General features: G+C 43.3%; 2 protein-coding genes across 5 annotated transcripts in view; one reads left to right on the top strand and one right to left on the bottom strand.

The window, feature by feature from the left end:
* The window catches only part of LOC109472856 (pancreatic triacylglycerol lipase-like), an 18670-nt gene extending 9857 nt beyond the window's left edge, over positions 1–8813 (top strand). For 2 of the 4 annotated variants that reach the window (XM_019772718.1, XM_019772717.1), the window contains exons 5-12: positions 2748–2856; positions 3713–3832; positions 4252–4371; positions 4954–5062; positions 5803–5942; positions 6589–6712; positions 7838–8035; positions 8597–8813. In XM_019772718.1, coding sequence (XP_019628277.1) covers positions 2748–2856; positions 3713–3832; positions 4252–4371; positions 4954–5062; positions 5803–5942; positions 6589–6712; positions 7838–8035; positions 8597–8663 — 987 coding nt within the window. In that variant the 3' untranslated portion in view covers positions 8664–8813. The remainder of the gene's footprint in view (positions 1–2747; positions 2857–3712; positions 3833–4251; positions 4372–4953; positions 5063–5802; positions 5943–6588; positions 6713–7837; positions 8036–8596) is intronic. The other 2 variants (XM_019772721.1, XM_019772720.1) reach the window with 1 other exon arrangement.
* A 1838-nt stretch (positions 8814–10651) lies between these two features.
* Positions 10652–17034, bottom strand: part of LOC109472851 (pancreatic triacylglycerol lipase-like) — a 21425-nt gene continuing 15042 nt past the window's right edge. Inside the window, exons 11-17 of the mRNA XM_019772709.1 lie at positions 16488–16722; positions 15766–16020; positions 15181–15280; positions 12762–12910; positions 11979–12093; positions 11337–11522; positions 10652–10827 (exon numbers count right to left, since the gene is read on the bottom strand). Of these exons, the coding sequence (XP_019628268.1) occupies positions 10749–10827; positions 11337–11522; positions 11979–12093; positions 12762–12910; positions 15181–15280; positions 15766–16020; positions 16488–16722 (1119 nt within the window). The 3' untranslated portion in view covers positions 10652–10748. The remainder of the gene's footprint in view (positions 10828–11336; positions 11523–11978; positions 12094–12761; positions 12911–15180; positions 15281–15765; positions 16021–16487; positions 16723–17034) is intronic.

Genomic DNA, 17034 nt, shown 5'->3' with positions numbered 1-17034 from the left:
GGAAAGAATGAGAAACACAAGGGAAAACAATGATTACATTGATATAACTATAATATGAAGTAACATACAACTAAAACAACAGTTGGATAGCTATTCCCTACTTTATTGGTTAGGATTTTTAATTGCATAATGCAAACTGTTGATTTTCAAAATAAAATAAAAAACGTTCATGCCCCGCATTCCAATGCTGGAGCAGAAAAGCTTGAAATACCTACCAAAACACTTGAATAAAGACATACTGTCAGTATGGAAATGCTCTGTGCAGGTGTTAATCAAGTTAAATCCCAACAGCCAATCAGCAAGAAATGCTCTGTGCAGGTGGAAATGCTCTGTGCGGGTGTTAATCAAGTTAAATCCCAACAGCCAATCAGCAAGAAGTATAGAGGAAAGCTGCATGCCTATTGGTTGATGCCCTGCATTCCATTGTGATGACTCATGCCCAGACGTGGTAAACAAGGCATACTAACACAGTAATACATTTGCTATAACACAGCCAAAAAACTCAAATAAAACCATTCTAAAAGCCTGTATCACAAAAATTTAAAAAACGCCTAGGGGTATTTGCCCACTGTACCTCCATACCAAATTTCAGGACCTTAGGCCCTAAAATGAAGAAGCTGAATCCATTTAAAGATATGGCAGGAGGAGAAGGAGAAGGAGGAGAAGGAGGAGAAGAAACATCAGAAAAAGCAATATGGGTTCACCACCACTTCGTGGTGTGGTGAACCCATAATAAATATGGTTTCCCGAACATTACTGAACTCCATCCAACCATGGTTAGGAGTAGGTGGGCAGCAAGGTCGGCTGGTGTCTGGTCGGATACTGCTCGGTTGCGCCAACAGGATGATTCAAACTGATAAAAACATTCTTGTGTCAATGGGAGGTTCGGCCATGGTTGGCTGGTGGTTGGAAGGTGTTCGGGAGTGGGTCAGTAGGTTAACAGTGGTCATCCCCGTTCGGGCACGGCGTAATGGGTTGCATACGGCCTTTCAGATGGGGACATAACATCTGGTCGTCCTCTTTACATTTACAACAAGAAATCGACGACTCACAGGGCCTTGAAGTATTAAGAGTTCTTTTATTTGTTGTTTTATTCATTATTGTTTACTTCTCACCGATTCTGTGCATACATCACTTCCATTTTCCACCATCCTGAGGTGAGATCATTTTGATCTTTACTTCGAGCTTCCTGTCAGTCTGCGGTTATACAATTCTCCACACCTCAATTCTTGTGACTCAAATAACTATGGGCACACAAGCAAACACTAACCGAAACCAGAACCAAGTACATGAAAGTAATAATTCATACAAAAACGTAATGATATTGAACCTTTATTTGCATGTTCCTGCCCATGGGGCTAAATGCATACATCAGAGTGTGATGTTACATGTACATCATACTGAGTAACATGATACATAGGATACAAGAATAACAGAATAACAAAAAAAAGTCTTAACAACTACTAGAGAATAAACTAATCTAGGTCTTGAAGATTTCTCTATTTCTAAAGCAATTGGAGATAAATGCAAATAGTTTTTCTATTGTGTGGTCATTACTGGTGGACATGAGATGACTAAATACCTCTTTCTTTGTTCTACCTTTATACAGTTTGTCTAAGTGGATTGTTCTGAATAGTGTGCCACGTTTAATATCACAATTTACAATCAAGTACAAAATGTATTTTATCTTCTACGCTACTATGAATAATTCATACACACGCGTAATAATTCATACACAAACAAAATAACGCTTACTCAAACGTGATAATCCCGACACAAACGTGTGATTACAGGACATGTCGCAGGCGTTCCTCCGGGCGGAAGACTGTAACGTGTTCGGTGTGGACTGGGGCAGCGGCGGGGGGTCCATGCTGCCGTACACACAGGCCACCGCCAACACTCAGCTGGTCGGGGCAACCATCGCGCAGTTCATTAACCTGCTCATGGTAACGGAGTGTACTCATAACTGTAGAAGCTACTCTGTTTATGGCCTTGATGTGATACAGTAACAGGATACAGGTAACAACTGTCTGGAAAAACTTCTACTTCTACTACTACGCTAGCTATTATGGAGTTCGACTTCTTCTTTGAAGGCAGTGGATAATGAATAGTCCCACATTCTACATAATTAGTGGGTTTTGTGATCTTAGTAGAAATGCAGTTTTTTGGTGATCTTCTAAATGACGCAATGATGGAGAAATTGTTGTAACTGTCTGAAATAATCTGTTTCTTTCGGTCTCATAGTGAGGACACTGGCTAACAAAATGTATTTCATGTTCCACTGCATTCATTGGACAATATTTATCTCTCGTGCACAGGTAGTTTTCTATAGTGACTCATCCTGACGGCCCATTACAATTAGCAATTAGTTCAACCAATAACAGTTCAATCCATTTAGAGAGTGGCTGCATGTATATGTCCATCTAATTTTGTATTTCTTCGTTTTGGTTGAAGTGAGCGGGGTTAGGATCGGCGTGAAGCCCTTTCCTTTTGTATCTTATTGCATTATAGGAGACACAAGCACTCTGGGTTTTGCAGAAAAACAAATCTTTATTGTGATGTGTTGTATTATTTTTCCTCAGGCATTACGGTGTTTGTAGTGTGTGCAAATGCTAATGCTATTGCCTTCTTATTCGGGAAATGAAACTTTAAAAGAATGTTATATATAGCCTAGGCCTTACAGACATCTCTGTCAGTAGGCGCTGATGGTGTTGTAGTTGTGACGTAAGTTTTCCTCTTCACTTCAGCAAGAGACTGGAGCTTCTCTCAACTCCTTCCACCTGGTTGGTCACAGCCTTGGGTCACATATTATGGGATATGCTGGAGAGAGACTTCCTGGTGTTGGCAGAATTACGGGTCGGTAGTGATATGGTATTTCTATTAGGTTTTGCTGTTCCATTTTATGTTAAAATTCCGAGCGCGGAAGTGTTGTTGTGTTAGTGTATTTGCCTGCCCTCATAGCGCCAGTTGCATGGTGGGTGGGAGGTGATGTCGACGGTTAATTGGCAGGGAGATCAGCCTTGAAGCCCAGCACGCGTCAATTGGGAGTAAGTGGGTGGTATGTGGTATGAATTCAGGAAGTGTATATGTTGCGTAATGCCTGATTAAATGTCATACAACCTCCTGCAAAGTTCTAATACATTCACGAAATCCTCAAAACATTTCTTAGAGGTCTGTGAACTAGATGCCATGAAAACCCCACATTCCTCTAGGAAACCTGGAAAGAAAAAGATTTCTTTGGTTTGGTGTCTCTTTATTACCTCCGGGGAAGGAGACATCCTTCCGCGGAAGGGTTTTGTGAGATTTTCACGTTCGCAGCTGTTTCTCGCGTTTTGGTGGACGGATTCTTTTGAGACTCGGTATATGTTTTGCTATTGGGCTGCAGATGATGCACATTCTTTTGTCTTTATTTTATATGTGTTTTCGGGTGTTAAAATGGTGCCTTTTGGTGGCCCCAGAACACCCCTCTGAGCGTGAAAGTGGTCGCGACCGTTGACATTTGGCGTGTATTAGGTATTTTCGGTCTCGTCCACGAAGGTGACCCAGAGGGGTGTCCGGTCGTGATTAATTCTTTGTTTAAAACCCTAGTCCTGCGGCGTGCAACAATTGTTGTTGTAAACAACGTATAAAAATATACAAAAGCCCGGAGGTATAAAATCTCAGATTTTACTTGTTCCTACAATGATTTCAATCTGTTCCTAACGTCGTTCAGGACTGGACCCAGCCGAGCCGTACTTCCAAGGCACAGATCCCATCGTCCGTCTGGACCCGACTGACGCTCAGCTTGTTGACGTCATCCATAGTGACGGAGGGTTCTTCTTCACATCCTTGGGTGAGACTGGGTCGCAAGTAACCTTACCTTGTGCTCAAGACAGTCAAATTGGCTGGGCAGTATCCCTTTGCCATCCTAAGGTTTTGGTAATTAAAAAAATATATCAGTCCTACACCTCTGCTTGCAGAATAATGCTCAAAGTAAAGAGATATGTATTTTGGAGACGATGATGTTTTGGCATTTGAAGTGGCCTATCGTAAAAAAAAGCTGACTCGGAGGTGGATACATTTGTGGTGGTGGTTTTGCTAAGTTCGCCACACATGTTCGTAGGTAAATTGTGTAGAGTTAGATTTTTCTTGTACATTATATTTACAGTGTATTGGTACAATGTACCTTTCTTTTATCTAATTTATATATTTATATATGCTTTGAGTCATCTGAAAGGAGCTGTAATAGTTCGTGTTTTTATCCGTTTTTAGGTCTCGGGATGTATGACCCCGTCGGCCATCTTGATTTTTACCCTAACGGTGGGATCGAAATGCCCGGATGTGACCAGGGTCTCTTTGATTTCATTGCTCTCAACGGTGGGATTTACGAAGGTCAGATAATATCTCTTTATATTTTGAAGTAGCATAACTTTCAAAATACCTTCTGTAGATTTCATCCAAAGTGTTTTCTACTATACCTGGAAATTTTTTACAATCTAATGATTGCAAATTTGCAAATTATTGATTGAATTTGATTGAATTTGCAAATTATTTTGACACTTGGTGTTTGTTTTCCTATTGATTTTAGATTTTACAGAATATGTAAATATTGTACAGGAAATGTGGTGGAGGATGAAATGCACTTTATTTGTCACTGCCCTCATTATAGTGCCGATAGAGATAAATTATTTGAAATGGTCACCAAAATGTTCCCCAGATTTACTCACCTTCCCAGCCTACAAAAAGCTGAATTTCTATTAAAGTAACATCTCCCAATTCATATATCTCGCAAAATGTCGGCCATTTCATACTCCACTGCACACGGAAAAGAAATCAAACGCAACAATAACTACAAAGGTATATCTAAGTATCATTAGCATTACTTATTTTCATTTTTACTGTTTATTGTTGTTATCATGTTCTTGCAATTAGCCCTCGGGCATGGATTTGAAATACACTCTCTATTGATTTCAGGGGGCCGAGAGTTTGTCGCCTGTAACCACTTGAAGGCGATCGAGTACTTTGACGATTCCATCGGTACCACGTGCCCTATGATGGGGTATCCATGCCGGGATAACGACAGGTCTGTACTGTATATTCCATCATTCCGCCAGGCTTCCTCTCCTTAGATCATGCATGGCACATGACACATATGTATTGTACAAGTGTATACCTTTGTTATCAATCTTTAAGCAGAATTCGTTAGATATTACAACAACTGTTGCAACTAAATTATAACCGGTGTAACCACGATACAGATACTCGGTACACAGCCAATTCTCCCTGAACCTACTTTTGGGTAACATCTTGTTCACTATACTCATGCGTGGATATTCCAGAAATTTCTTTGAAATTGTTAGAATTCCCTCAGACTACTTACTATTTTATTATAGCTCCTGAGGCGTCGCCAAAAAAAAGTTAAAAAAATACATGTATCTGCAAGAAGACTGGCAATGAAAACATACATTGCCATGGCGACGGTGGTTGCTGTTAGGGTTATTGTTTGCATGGCACTGCCATCATTTCATGATTTTGAGGAAGACTTGGTACCTGTTAAGTCTAGACAGATACAGTGCACTCCTCCCCTGAGTGTATAGTGAACGAGCCCCGGGGTCACAGAAAGTAGGGCCATCCGAGGCAGAAAGGTGTTCCCAAGGTTTGCCAGAAATTTGGGCGTAGATGTGGGTCAGAGACATGCCTGTGGACATTCCATTCCTGTGGACAAAATGCCTGTACCATTCCTAGAATTCTTGCAAACTGCACACAATACTGTACCATTAGGCTCCCCCCTGAGACGTCACCAAATTACGTTTTACTTTGCAGGTTCCAAGATGGCCACTGTATGGACTGTGGCAGCCAGGGGTGTGCCCAGATGGGTTACCATGCCGACCGGTACGCCCCACCTGCAGGGGTCACTAACCTCAAGTACTACCTCAACACGGCTGAACGGTCACCGCACTGTGGTCAGTTGCCTTGAAGGACAATGTTTTAAACTAGAAACCAATATATAATATAAGTTCACACAACTTCACCGTTCAAATTCCTTGTTCGAAATCTTTTTACAGTGGCAGTTTCTTTCCCCGTACGGCCAAGCTTTGGAATTCCCTCCCTGACAAGTGTTTCCCACCAACCTACAATCTACAGGCTTTCAAATCAAACGTTCACCGCCATCTCTTGACATAGCCATGTTTCTCTCATATTTCTAGTTCAATGCCGAGAAGTGGTCGTATAGGCCTTGCATTGAACCACTCCGTTAAAAAAATATGTATGTAAACCAAAGCTTATATGTATTACATGTATACGTGTATATACGTATTTTAAACTACTATTAAATGTGAGTTTATGGTTAAGAAGTTCAATTTGTAGTTATCAATTAAAAACCATTCCTTCATATTTGGAGAGTTTAGATTGAACCTGGTTAACGTAAACAAAGAAAATGATAATATTATCCTAGTTTATTCTTACTCCAGTTTTATAATAGTTATCTACGGTGGCCCAGAAAGAAGAATGATTTAAAGTTGTCGGCACAATATGTCCTTGTGGGCCACCGTAGTTTTTTAGTGAAAGAACGATGCAGATATGTGACATGTCGTATTTTTGTGATGACAGTGTACCACTACCAGATCAAGTTGACCCTGGGAACGAGCTCCTCTGCAGACGACATGGACGGAACGCCGGAAATCTCCATCATCACAGAGAGCGGCTCGAACACAGGGTACCACAGCATGACTAGGTCTGTGTAGTTTGAACTTTTCTCGTTCTTCCGCCGCACCATCAGGGAATGGAACGGACTTGAGACTGGTTCGGCGGAGGCGGGGTTTCTCGCCCAGTTCAAATCTGAACCCTGCTGCATTGAGCCACCCCATCATGTCTTGTATATATGTAAACATTACTAACGCACTAATGCACTTGTCCCGTCTTTAGCACACACAAAATCAGTTGTTTTACGTTTTCTTCTCAGTTATCCTTGTTTTCCCTTTGTTTTTTATGTGCCGGGTCACAATTGTTACTTACAATGCGTAACGGCTGACAATAATCCTACACTGTAGGGCTGGGCAGTAACGGAGAAGAAGAACTTCTTAACCTCCGAAACGCTATGTACAAAGTACAATATATACATGTACCTAACACTGACTACATCACACTTCTAGTAACTTTTTCACTGCTCAGAAGTTTGATAACCAAAACATCTAAGTCAGAAAGATTGGTTTAGGCCACAGCAAGTAATTTGTATGGATGACATCAGCGCGCGCATTAATTTTCGCCTGATTTTGATTTTGGAAAAAAAAACAAGAAATTTTCTTGCCTTCTGACAGTGGTCACCATGCCTAAAATGGGCAAAGATGTCTGTTGCCATGCCGGAAGGTAAATGGCAGATAAATATGAAGAGAGGAGTCAAGAAAAGGATCTGATTTAATATTTTGTTTCTTACTTTGATGCAGTGATATGTGATGTTGGCTGTGTATATGTGATGTTTCCACTGAATCAAAACCACTTGTACAATGATTGAATCAAAATTTTGAAATGTAGGAACCTTGTTTTTTTCGGCCTGCCTTGTTTCTTTTTCACCCGCTCGCATTAGATTTGGAGTCTGCGGAGGATGTCATCAATAAAATTTACATGCTGTTGCCTTAGTAACAAATGAGGGGAGGAGGCGCATTTAGGCCCCGATAGCGAGAAGCTGTGTAACACATGATATACCGATCCAGTAACCCCGCCCACCTCCGTCACAACGTATGGATGTAACATGGCTACTCTCTTATTGGTCTAACCACGGATTGCTATGCTGTCATTGGCTGAACTGCTAATTGTGATGGACAGTCCGGACGGGTCTAATCAGGTCCATGTACTGTTTCAGTGGTTCCATCAGGCTCCAGGCAGGAAACACCTACCAGTACCTCCTGACCAGCCCCAGCGACTTCGGGACCATCCGTGAGGTCCGGTTCAGGTGGGATTACAACTGGTCCCTCCTCAACCCCGGCTCATGGCCCGTGTGGTTCACCCCCAAGATCTGGGTGGACAAGGTGCAGGTCGTGTCGGGAGAATCGCAGCAGAGGTAACATGGCTCCTTGCGTACTCGATCACATGCAAGATCTCGCGAGAACTATATTCTTTTACCCGTGACCTCGTTTATATTCTCGCGAGAACTACTTCGTCTTCCTTTGATCTCGTGCGCCATCTCGCGAGATCTCTCTTCTTACATATTCTAGAACCCATTTTTTGATATTTGGTGGACAGTTAGGAGTAACAAAGAGTCAGATCAACTTCGATAATGGGCCTCCTAGCAGCTAACTATGGTACTGCAGTGGAGCTTCAAAGTTTGAGGTCAATTTCTATGGAAGGGCCAGGTCCAGAATTTTTGACTAGTGGGAAGCTCTTGGGGCCCGGGATAAGCCATGGAATGTTGGGCCCCCTAGCAGGTTGTTCTGGAACTGCAGTGGCATTTGTTTAAAATATTCGAAAATGATAACTCAAAAATCGGTTGAAGAAGCGTCATGATTTTTATTAGGTAGGTAGCTGGGAAAGGTTTGACTCGTACGGGTTGTTGCACTGTAATAGCAAATTTAATAAAAATGTTTTACCAAAGTGTGACCTACTAATGCTATTGTCTCTCCAGGAGGACCTTCTGTGGGTTCAACTCGGAACTGACTGAAAACGTTGTTATGGGCCTGCCGTCCTGCTAGAGTCAACACCATAACAACACCACGTGACCCGGGGTCAACAAGACCAGGGTTCTGTCTGCTACAGGAACGATAAGCTACTGCCTGCTTCCAGTAAAGTCTATATATCCTGCAACCAGTCGCTCCGAACAAATTAAACGAAAAATAAATAGATTTATTATTTGCTCTTTCTTTTCAAACGTGTGAGCTTTCACCAATTAAACACTTTCCCAATTAAAATGCATCATATGGACTGACCCCCCCCCCCAAAAAAAAAATAGGCGTGAAATAGATGTTAGGACAGTTTTTCTTAGCGTACCAATACCAGCTAAAACCTAAAACACTGCCGTATTTTCTCTTTAGAAAATCCCTGTTACAACTTATATATTTCTCGCCTGTTTTGCGGGGTCATTTTTTAGCTGGGATAACTTCAATATATCTGCCGCACACCAAGGATTCTGAGTCCAGACGATGCACTTTGGGATTGAAGGACAGAGGTCAACAATGGATTGTCGGCAGTGGTGAATGTGCCCGGTGTCAAGCCATGTCCTGCTGAATACATGACTCCGACACTACTTGGCCCGGGGTTTCCAATATACCTGAGACAAGGGATGGGAGGGTTTAGTCAAGATTTAGGAGACTAAACCTAACCTAACCTCAATTGTAAGTCTAACCTGAACAATGATCCCAACTCTAACCTTAACCCTAACCCTAACTAAAACCCTAACCCTAGCCCTAAACACCTGACTTCTCACGTATGTGGCAGCTCAGGGATGTAGGGTACCAACTTATGCATGTCGCTGTTTCACGTCAAGTTTGCTAAACTCTGCATACACCCTACAGCTAGTGCCGTCATGAGCCGTTGGGTAAGAACACCATTAATGCAAATAGAGTATCAATAGTCGCACCTGTTGCTTGACCTTAACTCCCTACTATTTAAAGGCATCCAATGCAATTTCAGAGCGGCAAAACTTATAATATTGTGAATAAGGCAATCTGTGTGATATTGACACATACTGTCCCACATTTGCCCATTTGAATCAGTATTTCATACTTTTGGGCATTTAAAACTGTAGAAACAAGCCCAAAGCTGAGTCCTTTATTTTCTGGGCGGTACCCTAAAAATCATCCCCGGGTCCTTCCAGTAACTATTTTTAGTCAGAATTTTGAGCATTTTTGCTCCATGAATGTCGATATACATTGTGACAGTGTTGTTTTAACTTAGTATGTAGAGAAGTGGCTATAGTATTGACTTTGAAAAATCTGGTCTCCAAGCCCTAATAACTGCACTGGATGCCTTTAATGTCTGCTTGGCCAGAAAAGTTTCATATTGACTTTAGCTTAAGCATGAAACCCGTAAGTTGTGGAACGAAATGATGATGGGACAAGAAATAGGATTTTAGACTTCTGAGAATGGTAACCACGTGCACTGATCCCTGCTGGCTCCCGACCTGATGCTGAGACCTTGGCGTTCACTGTCTGACCCTTTGAGCTCCTGCTATTCTGCCTGTCAATGTTCCCCTCACCCACGAGTTATCAACTCATTTTGCCCGGTCAAACAGATACACAACCCCGATGTTCAGCCACCCAAACAATCCTGCCGTACCTTGAAAGTTCATCTGTGTTGGTAGAAACCATTATGAAGTTTAAACTATGATTTCGAACACAACAAATTGGACTCACCCAAATTTTCGACTGTACAACTCCAGTCTTTGTCAAGGAATGAGCAATCCACCGCCTCAACAGAGACGGTGGGCGCCATAGACTTTCGGCAACCTATGATCCACTGCTCACGGAGTAACGTGTGTCATCTGTGTGACGTCACGGAATCGGTGGATTGCTCATTCCTTGGAGACTGGAGTTGTACAGTCGAAAATTTGGGTCCAATTTGAGTCCAATTTGTTGTGTTGGAAATTACAGTATAAACTTGCTTCATAATACTGTCCTACCTTGAAGTAATAATATTGGAATATCATAACGAACGACATACAATAACAGACCACACTACTTGCTACTTCCAGATATATTTTTACTATCCACAAAGCGAAATGGTTGTCTCATATTTTGCCGCCCATGTTTCCATGCATATTTGACTGTGACATGGTGACTTTAACAGTTGCCGCCGACGTGGTTCAGTTGTAGAGTCTCGGCATCGTTGACGGGGGTGTCGCTGCCGCAGAACTTGTAGCTGAAAAAAGGGAATAAACCATTGAATAGCAATGATAATTCCGTAAATAATTTCATCAGGCTGGTAAAAGAGTGAAAAGCAAAGTTATTTCTATCACAACCATTTATTCTTCACTAGCCGACGTTTCGATGACCGTCTGTCATCTTCATCAGGGTAATACTGACTGGTTTACTGTGTACTGACACTAGATGTTACTTGGTGCATAGTGCATTAAAGGTGTTAAATAGTTCATAGTGCACTTAAGCTATTTTTTTCTGTTTATAATACATTCCAGAAGTTAGTGTAATTGTGACATGATGTAGTTTGTGGTGGTACCATTAACTTGTGTGGCTTGTGTTGAATGGGCAATAAATATCGGTGTGACATAATTGCACAAATGTGTTGAAAACTGGGAAGTATATTACACAAATATCCTTTTCAATTAAAATATTTCCTTTTTTATGCAAAAAATGTTACATATTTCCCCTTTAAAACGTTACTTAATGCCCCTTTAAGATTTCTTTCTTTACCTTGTCTGACTCTCCCCGGCTGTGATGGTCACCTTGCCGACGGTGTAGTACTGCGCGGCGAAGAAGTCCCAGATGCTGCTGGAGCGGACGAACCTGAGGTTGACTCTCGTGACGTGCCCGATGTTCATGGGGCTGCTCACCAGCTTCTGGTACGTCACGCCCGGCTTCAGGTCCATGATGTCACCGCTGTGGAGGAGACAGGCTCGTGTCATACAGTACAACCGTTAAAACAGATAGAACGGGGGTAAAAGGAGCGTTGATTGGCTTGCGTGGTAATTGTGTCATCCTGTAGCAACCCGGGACAGTGTTTCTAGTGCACAATAGAGCTCACGCCGCGTGTGTACGTTCTTCCTTGACCACATGCGGAGCAAAGGCCACTAGTACTGATGCCTCTCCTCCATCTACATTGACTGTGTGTCGCCTGTGCTTTCCCTCATGTATATAATCAGAATTAAGACATTACAGTCCTTTCCACGCTGTACATGTGTATAGGCCGGCGCCCATCTCCTTGGGCCACGCAACTGTGCAAGTAACGAACGATAGTAAAGTCGATTTTGTACAGTATTTTGACATGTAGTCTGAAACGCAACCTATCAGGCGAGAGTATCACCAGAAAGGAGAGCTAACGTGTTGAAGACTCACTCCGTGACCTCCATGGTGTCGGTGATCCCGCTCGGTCCCTGGAACGTGACGTACAGACGCCCGGCAGTCTCCTCCATACGGGTGGATGACGTCACTTGAACCTTGTAGTGGTAGGCTATGTAAAGTAACAAAATAAACAGTTTCTATATACATTACATAATAGAATGTAAACTATAGAATAGAATGTAAACTATAGAACAATATAGAACAATATTTTGTATTGTAATAATCATTGATCATAACAAAAATCATAATGATTCAAATCATTGGTCATAACAATAATCAATACTGAATAAAGGGTACAGAATTAAGCTGCAAGATTCTGTATGAACAACTATGAGAGAGGTGCCAGTGTCAACGAAATGAAAAGAAACCCACGGTGGGCCTCACTGGAAGACATAAGAAAAATGTCCAGACTATGCATGATGTACAAAATGACTAATAAACTGGTGGATGTCCCAACTACTAAGTACCTAATACTAGCCCAGAAGGGAACAAGAAATAGCCACGCCTTCAAGTACCAGAGTTATCAACCGAGGATTGAGGTGTCCAACAATTCATTCTTTCCTAGAACTATCGCAGAGTGGAATTCACTGTCACCAAGTACAGTAGGGGCATTGTCAATAGATAGCTTTAAACAATGTCTAGAGTTAGAAGTTCAAGGGTTAGATGTAACAAGTCGATCGGTGTAATAAAGCCAGCTGCCGCCGCGCCGCGTGCCTGTGAAGCTGGTGTGTTACGCCAAAGGGCGGTTATACCGGCTATACAGATACAGATACCTACCGCAGAACTTGCCGCCAGGCTGTGTCCCGTCTGTAGTAGTGAGGTACAGTTTCCCGCGGGTGCCGTAGTGGTCCCGGGCGCGGTAACCCATCTGCGAGCACGTGTTACCGGCACAACTCATGCAGAACCCGTCCTTGAACTTATCATAGCTAAAAATGATTGAGAAAACACTGCTTATTGTTTCGTGCCGTTACGTGTGTAACTACAGAGGTATTTACTTCTTGTGGCACAGTCACGTTTGTCGTTAGTCTTTTTACTACACCTGTCAGCTCCACTTGTTTCGGTCTCGGCAGTTAGGCCCTGTTCATGTGAAGTCAGTGAAGGCGCGCTTTACATGTGGTTTCTAACGAAGCCGGTTTCAAGTGGCTCCATCTGAACGCTCCAAATCACATTGAAAACGCCTCGATCCCAAACCACTTCTAGGTTTTCCCGCATCGCGATTTGCCTCTGAACGCAATGTGATTTCAATGTGACTTCACCCGGTCATGGATTACGGGGTGATATTTTTTTATTTATATGCAATACCAAAATTTACGTGGCAGCAACTTAAAGAGCAGTAATGGTCAAATAATGTGTCCGGGACCACGTCGGCATTCGGCCGAGATACGCTTGGAGGGGGGCACCAGCAAGCAGGTCGTTGACCCCTGATATTAATAACACGCCACCTTGCGTGTTTTCATCAAACAACAATAAATGTAGCTCAGGCGATCGGACACGGTTTGAAAGGAATGTGTGGCACGTGGACCAGATGTGAGGAATGCGTGTTACCCTAATCGCGGTTTGGGTGACTTCACATGAACAAGGCTTTACGCCAAAAAACAGTTACTCAAGCAACTGGATATGATTTTGAAAACGTCAGACGTTTCAGCTAGTATCCACTAGCTTTCGTCAGTCACTGACGAAAGCTAGTGGATACTAGCTGAAACGTCTGACGTTTTCAAAATCATATCCAGTTGCTTGAGTAACTGTTTTTTGGCGTATCGTATTACCTGGATGTCTAACCTTCATCCATCGACGTAACAAGGCTTTAGTTTGCGGTCGTCCGAATATGGTACAACGATTGTGACTAGGCGCTTTAAAACGGTTAAGTCGTTCATACGGCTTAAGCACAATTTGAAATGCAATTCGGTGTTGTTACTAGAAACATTTTAGCAGAAATGGCCCTGATTTCAACAATTTTTTAGGTATCAAACTAGGGGATGATTTTGATTTTAAGAAATAATTTGAACTAGATGCAGCGAACGTTTTAGAGGTGAAGATCACATTACTATAGAGCTTACAACAGATAGCTGGAGGGTAGGATAAAGGTCCTTAAAGTATTCTTAAACTTTCCCCGACGCAGTTTGGTCAGATGGAGGCCATGTCTACCCTACGATTCGAATTTGAGTTAAATTTGAGTCATATTTGACCCTCGAGCACGTCCCGAACACCGAAGACCTACTCCCGAACACACGCCAACCCCCAGCCAAACAATGGACGAAGCCGCCGTCCACACCCGAACGTTTTAAACATTGTGAAACATTCGGCTGGCGCAGCCGGACAGTAGCCGAGCTCGCCAAACGTTAGTGTTCGGGAGGTCATCTTCGGCTAATAGTTTTTTTTTTATTCCAACATTTCATGACTAGACATGCTGACGGCACACTCAAGTTATATCAACTTATTTTAGGCCGCCACCAACGCAGAGGACAAATACAGGACAAGACAAGTCGTGTAAAGTGCCTTTCCCAAGGGCACAAGATCGGTGGCATGTCAGGACTCGAACTCGGGACCTCAAGGTTCCGAGTCGAGCGCGCTGCCGCTACGCCACACGACTCCACTAAAGCTTTGGTCCCAATTGGAGAAAGGGGCCCTGCCGGGTAGTCCCCGGGCTTTTTTTGGGGGGGCGCTTTCGGGCGTGACCCGTACGTGGCCCCGCGGGACACCCTGTGGCTACCGGGCTATTTCTGGGCCCGGCGGGGACCCGAGAAGAATTTAATTCTGACTTAAATTCTACCCGGGCCCCGCCTACAAAAAGACGCCGTGACCTCATCGTGACAACACCGACAGGTACCCCTCCGGTTGCCGGCAGTCCACCGAGACTAATTTTGATACGTCACAGACCAGATACACACACTAAGGGTGTGTACTTCGTAAGACCGTGTCAAATGTGTGACGTCATTGATCAGATGATCACAACAAAAGCGTGAACTCTGTATTAAGTGGGTCAGTACAAGACATCGTCAGAGAAGCTGCCGGGTTCCTGCCGGGGACCTGTCGGAGACCGACCAATAAGGGTGACAAAATGCCACTGAAGGAAACGTTTAATTGTGACCACAACAACCGGTGCCCGCCAGGCTCCAGAGCCCGACGGGAGCCGGCTGGGGCTACATCTCCGACGGGCACCGGAGCAATTGGGACCAAAGCTTAAATGTTGCTTTACCTTTCGCAGGGGTAGGCCGTGAACGGACACTCGGAGTTGATGGACTCGGTGAAGTAGTCGATCGCCCTCAGGTGACTGCAAGCAGCTGCAGCTTCTGCACCTGCAATCACACACCATGGCCAGGTGGTCAGTTTTACTTTGCAGAACAAAGGTCACTAGTGGCCCAGGCCCAGAAGGCCCATTTTGAGTAACCATTCACGAGAATGTATACCCAGAATGCATAGCGAAAACAGGTGTCTAAACCTCATTTGCATAGGACAGGAACGCATCGGAATGATCCTGTTGACGTTAAACAGCTTGTTTTTAAGTGTGTTTTGAGGTGATTGTCAGGCAGAAGAACGTTACTTATAAAAGCCGGTAGGTAAGTAAAATGATTGAATTGATAGAGAAGGTTTAACTTTGACCTAAACCACAATATAGCAATGGAATAGATTTAGAATATAGGATATAGGATATACGGATAATGGAATATAGAATGCACATCCGCACCTGGAACCCTAAAGTGTATTTGTATCTATTGCTTATTTCAGCAAAGATATGAGCAATGCTGTTGTTATATTGAATTAAAGAAAAGTTGTATCTTACCATCGTATCCGTCAGTGAGCAGCCCAAAGCCTGTGGAGACCACACTGGAGACAATGCTGTCATGGCAGCCGGGCTGGTACTCGCCGCCGTTCGGGTAGAAGTCCACGTGTCCGGTGGGCAGGCTGGTGCCCATGCCGAGAGTCCCGATGAACGGCGAGCCGTCACTGTGGATCACGTCCACGAACAGGGCGTCGGTCGGGTCCAGCTTGACAATCGCGTCCATCCCGTCAAAGTACGGCTCAGAGGCGTCAAGAGCTGGAAACACGAGGCAAGCAGAGATTGCAGACACTGAAAACTTGTAACATTAGGACGATACATAGAGCTAATTTACTGATCATTGCAAATTAGTGTCATTCAGAAAGTGGAAGTAGCAAAATATTACATCGTACAAGTGTGAAATAAAATTTTAACAAAATATTTATAAACACACAACGAAAGTTCAGCTATGTTGGAGAGCTTTCGAGACGTCCTCTGTCTCTTCATCAACCCGATTAAGATCTCGTCTTGGAGTTCTCTTGTCACGTGACTTGATGTGATAATCACGTGACAAAAGCCAGTCATATACTTACAGGTTTCAGGTAGTGACGCCCCCTGTCCTTGTTTAAGGTACTACGTTGTCGCAGTAAAATAAAATAGTTCAATTTTTGCAAAATGTAACATAATGCCCCTATGAATGCTCTCGTACAGATCTTAGAATGATACAGTTAATTTTATAAACTTACCAGTGATACGTCCAACGCTGCCGAGGATGTCGCCCGCGTATCCGGCCACGTGACATCCCAGGCTGTGACCAATCAGGTGGAAGTCCCGTGCGTTTGCCCCGGTCTGTGCGCTCATGTAGTTCACCAGCTTCGCCACTTCTGCTCCCACCACCCGGCTGTTCGCCGTGGCCTGCCCGTACGACCCGACTATGGACGCTCCGTCAGCCCAGTCAACAGTCACCACATTGATGTCCTCCTATTAGGTCACACCAATTTAATTTCTTGGTTAACGGATTAATCTAGAAAAATAATGGAGCGGGCGGGCGAAAAAAATGAAAACAGTCCTAGGTATCCTATTATGGTCCAAATTGGTACGATAGGAGCCATGAAGTCAACACACCAAGCTGGTTCAAAATTTAAACAATGAATATTGAACTTCTAAAGATACCACTGCATTGAAAGATGGAATAACTGTAACAACTCGGAAGAAAAGGACTGTTTTCAACTGTTCGGGGAAAAATATGAGCATTTTGCAGTTGATTCTGAATTTTTTTTCAAATCAGAAAAA

The sequence above is a fragment of the Branchiostoma belcheri genome, unplaced genomic scaffold (assembly GCF_001625305.1).
Source record: "Branchiostoma belcheri isolate BF01 breed outbred unplaced genomic scaffold, Haploidv18h27 scaffold286, whole genome shotgun sequence".
In the NCBI taxonomy this organism is placed as follows: Eukaryota; Metazoa; Chordata; class Leptocardii; order Amphioxiformes; family Branchiostomatidae; genus Branchiostoma; species Branchiostoma belcheri.
The sequence above is the reverse complement of the archived record's forward strand: the minus strand, read 5'-3'. Positions and strand labels throughout refer to the sequence as shown.